The sequence below is a fragment of the Dipodomys ordii genome, unplaced genomic scaffold, assembly GCF_000151885.1.
Source record: "Dipodomys ordii isolate 6190 unplaced genomic scaffold, Dord_2.0 Scaffold81, whole genome shotgun sequence".
Taxonomy (NCBI): Eukaryota; Metazoa; Chordata; class Mammalia; order Rodentia; family Heteromyidae; genus Dipodomys; species Dipodomys ordii.
This window is the reverse complement of record NW_012267297.1, coordinates 3,307,098-3,311,556: the sequence shown is the minus strand read 5'-3', so window position 1 is coordinate 3,311,556 and position 4,459 is coordinate 3,307,098. Positions and strand designations below refer to the sequence as shown.

The 4,459-nt window shown below is 51.8% G+C and overlaps 1 protein-coding gene across 1 annotated transcript in view; it reads left to right on the top strand.

Annotated features, from left to right (window-relative positions):
- The window catches only part of Gys2 (glycogen synthase 2 (liver)), a 20,280-nt gene that overhangs the window by 7,322 nt on the left and 8,499 nt on the right, over positions 1–4,459 (top strand). Inside the window, exons 3-8 of the mRNA XM_013025061.1 lie at positions 84–228; positions 551–668; positions 1,316–1,436; positions 1,738–1,844; positions 2,717–2,776; positions 3,392–3,479. Coding sequence (XP_012880515.1) covers positions 84–228; positions 551–668; positions 1,316–1,436; positions 1,738–1,844; positions 2,717–2,776; positions 3,392–3,479 — 639 coding nt within the window. The remainder of the gene's footprint in view (positions 1–83; positions 229–550; positions 669–1,315; positions 1,437–1,737; positions 1,845–2,716; positions 2,777–3,391; positions 3,480–4,459) is intronic.

Here is a 4,459-nt window from a genome sequence, read left to right as displayed (position 1 = left end):
TGGATGGGGATGGTCGGGGCGGGGCCTTGAGGGGCGGGGCCAGGGAATGACGCACGCGTGCACTCGCGCGTGTGTTCCCGCAGTTCGACGTGGACAAGGAGGCCGGGGAGCGGCAGATCTACCACCGGTACTGCATCGAGCGGGCGTCGGTCCACTGCGCCCACGTCTTCACCACCGTGTCCGACATCACCGCCACCGAGGCCGAGCACATCCTGAAGCGGAAGCCGGGTGAGGCTCGCCCCTCATTTTGCGCCGCCCGTCTCTGCGATCTGCGTGACCATCCAACATCCACTGTCACTTTCCTTCTTGTGCGTCCGTGGTGGGACTTGAACTCAGGGCCTGGGCGCTGTCCCTGAGCTCTTCAGCTCAAGGCTGGTGCTCTACCACCTGAGCCACAGCGCCACGTCCAGTTTTCTGGTGGTTCATTGGAGATCAGAGTCTCACGGACTTTCCTGCCCGGGCTGGCTTTGAACCCTGATCCCCAGATCTCACCCCCCCCCACACACACACACACAGGAGAACGTTCCTGGTTTGGCTCTGCTCTTTACAGACGTAGTGACGCCCAATGGCTTGAGCGTGAAGAGGTTTTCAGCCGTGCACGAATTTCAAAACCTACACGCCATGTACAAGGCCCGGATCCAAGACTTCGTGCGAGGTCATTTCTATGGGTAGGTTCTCCTCTGTTTAAAAACATAATCACGAGGGCTGGGCAGGTGGCTCAGTGGTAGAGCGCCCGCCTCGCACGCACGAGGCCCTGGGTTCGATTCCTCAGCACCACAGACACAGAAAAGGCCAGAAGTGGCGCTGTGGCTCAAGTGGTAGAGCGCCAGCCATGAATGAAAGAGTTCAGGGACAGCGCCCAGGCCCTGAGTTCAAGACCCACGACTGACCAAAAGAACAAAAGGTCATGAAGAAAAAGAAAGTATAACCAGGCACCAGTAGCTCCCACCTGTCATCCCAGCTGCTCAGGAGGCTGAGATCTGAGGATTGTGGTTCAAAGCCAGCCTGGGCAGGAAAGTCCGTGAGACTCTCATCTCCCATGAACCACCAACAAGCCAGAACTGGCGCTGTGATTCAAGGAGTAGAGCACCAGCCATGAGTGAAAGAGCTCAGGGACAGCGCCCAGGCCCTGAGTTCAAGCCCCAGGATGGACTCACATCTAAAAAAACAATAATTATCAGGTGATAGTTTTCCAGATCTTTCAAGAAAGGAAGGAAAGAAAGGTGTCTCCCTTCCCCGCTCACGTTGAACTGTCCCGGGAAATGCACCGGGTTTGGTTCCTTGCATTGGAAATGATCGCCCTGCTTGGTTTCAGTCATCTGGACTTCGATCTCGAGAAGACTTTATTCCTCTTCATTGCCGGCCGGTACGAGTTCTCCAACAAAGGGGCCGACATCTTGCTAGAATCTTTATCCAGGCTCAATTTTCTCCTCAAGGTAAGAAAAACTCCAGGCACCTGCGCTCACGCCTGTCATCCCAGCTACCCTGGAGGCTGAGACCTGAGGATCGTGGTTGGAGGCCAGCCTGGGCAGGAAAGTCCGTGAGACTCTGATCTCCCATGAACCACCAGAAAACTGGAAGTGGCACTGTGGCTCACGTGGTAGAGCGCCAGCCTTGAGCTGAAGAGCTCAGGGACAGCGCCCAGGCCCAGAGTTCAAGCCCCACCACTGACAAATAAAACTCCTGGGGTGACGCGTGCATTTATCTTCCTCTCTGTTGTGTCTGGTCTGTCTTCAGCTGCATAAAAGCAACGTGACGGTGGTGGTGTTCTTCATCATGCCCGCCAAGACCAACAACTTCAACGTAGAGACACTAAGAGGACAAGCCGTGAGGAAGCAGCTATGGTAATCTCAACACATCTAGAACATTCTACCGGGAGAAATGCAAAGGGAAAGGGGCTGGGCAGGTGGCTCAGTGGTAGAGCGCTCACCTTGCATGCCTGAGGCCCTGGGTTTGAGTGCTCAGTACCACATTCACAGAAAAAGCCAGGAGTGGAGCTGTGGTTCAAGTGGTAGAGCGCCCGCCTTGAGCAAAAAACAGCTCAGGGTCAGCGGCCAGGCCCTGAGTTCAAGCCCCAGGACTGACAGACAAAAACGCAAAGGGGTTTTCTGGTTGCTTGTTTTCTTGCAGGGTGGGGGATTGAACTCAGGGCCTTGGCTCACGCTGCATTCTCAGCACGAGGCTGTTCGTCTTGAAGTGGCACCATCTGTGATCTCTCTCCTTGACCTTTGTTGTTGTTTTTTGTCTCAGGATTGTTTCTACCACAAATCCTTTGAACTCAGGGCCTGGGCGCTGTCCCTGAGCTCTTCCACTCAATGGCCACAGCGCCATTTCTGGTTTTCTGGTGGTTCCTGGGAGATCAGAGTCTCACAGACTTTCCTTCCCCAGGCTGGCTTTGAACCGTGATCCTCAGATCTCAGCCTCTTGAGTCGCTGGGATGGCAGGCGGGAGCCGCCGGCGCCTGGCATCTTTCCATCTTTTTTTGTTTTTTTGTTTTTTTTTTTTTTTGTTTTTTTGTTTTTTTGTTTTTTTAACTCTTGGTCCCTAGTGGGAATTGAACTCAGGATCTTCACCCTGCCCACCTCCCATTCTGTCGCTCTTTAGTGTGTTCTTCGGGTAGGGTCTCTCCCCAGACCTCCAGGGTGGATGGGACTACAGGTGTACGCGACCGGGCGCAGCCCTAGGATTTTTTATGATCGTTTTACATTTGCCACAGGGATACGGCGCACACCATGAAGGAGAAGTTTGGAAAGAAGCTGTACGACGCGCTGCTGAGGTGAGTGCTGGGGCATGCCGGGCTTGGTCCTCCGCTCCCTCTGGGGCGGGTTCAAGGTCAGCAGCCGCTGGCTCACCACCGGTGCATTCATGAATCTGCAGCCGGGGGAGATGCTGGAGGCCAAATGCATGGTTATTAGCAGTGCTGTGCTGCTCCGGCAGGGTGCATTCAATCTACATCCACATCGTCACCAGTACTTTAAACAATATAGCCTTACTTTCAACAGTTATTATTATCATTACTATTGTTATGATTTGGCTGGTGGTCCTGGGCCTTGAACTAAGAGCCTGGGCGCTGTCCCTGAGCTTCTTTGGCTCAAGGCTGGTGCTCTACCACTTGAGCCACAGCACCACTTTTCGGCTCTTTCTGTGGTTCACTGGAGACGGGAATCTTAGGGACTTGGCCGCTGGGGTTGGCCTTGAACCTGCGATCGTCAGGTCTTGGCCTCCTGAGTATCTGGGATGACAGGTGTGACCCCCCCCCCCACGGTGTAGTAATGATTTTACATTCTAGCACGGTTTGTCTTTGAAGATGTGAACTCTAGAACGCGTGTGCAGCACCGGGCAAGCATGGCCTTAGTACCAGCCGCTCGGGGGTGTTTTTGTTTAATTGTAGAGGAGAGATTCCTGACATGGAGACCATTTTGGATCGAGATGACCTGACCATCATGAAAAGAGCCATCTTTTCAACTCAGGTGAGAGACAGACACAGAGAGACAGACAGACAGAGACAGAGATAGACAGACAGACAGAGAGAGACATAAACCAAAGCACCCACCTCCCATTTTCAAGCTGTGTTTGGGGCTTTGGGTGAAATGGGGAAACTTTTAGGTTGGAGAGAAAACAGTAAGATTTCATTGAGTCACTTCAGCAGCTTAGTTCTTTCTGGAAAGGGAAGTTTTTCAGGGCTGCTTTTATTTATTACTTATTTATTTTGCCAGTCCTGGGCCTTGAACTCTGGGCCTGGGCGCTGTCCCTCAGCTCTTCAGCTCAAGGCTGGCACTCTACCACTTGAGCCACAGCGCCACTTCTGGCTTTTTCTGTGTGTGTGGTGCTGAGGACTCGAACCCAGGGCTTCATGCCTGAGAGGCGAGCGCTCTACCACCGAGCCACCTGCCCAGCCCCCATCGGGCTGCGTTTAACCGTGTCTTCACGCCTGTCTTTGCGTCTCTCGACAGAATGTGTGTTGAGCTAATATATCTTGTTGGAAAACAACAACAACAATAACAAAACCGTGTACATTGTAATCAAGTAAATCTTCTAGATTGTTCCAAAGACATTGAATGTGTATGAAATGGGTGTGGGCCTAAATAATAATGATAAATATTACTATATATTATTATTTTATATATTAAGCAATATATATAAGTATATTATACACCTTTATATGTTATTATAGACTGTATTATATATGTCTATAATGATATAATCATATATAATGTATTATGTGCATTTATAATTATATAATTTATAATATATATAATCATATATTGTAATTATATAATTCTATGGTGATGATTCTTCTGCTGCGGGTGCTGGACTTGAACTCGGGCCTCGCGCTCTTGCTCAGCTGTTTTGCTTAGTAGCTGGCGTTGGCCCTGGGGGAGGAAAGGCCCGCGGGAGGCTCCGCGCCTGCGCCGTGTGCTCCGCTCCCCGACTCCGCGCGCCTGCGCCGTGTGCTCCG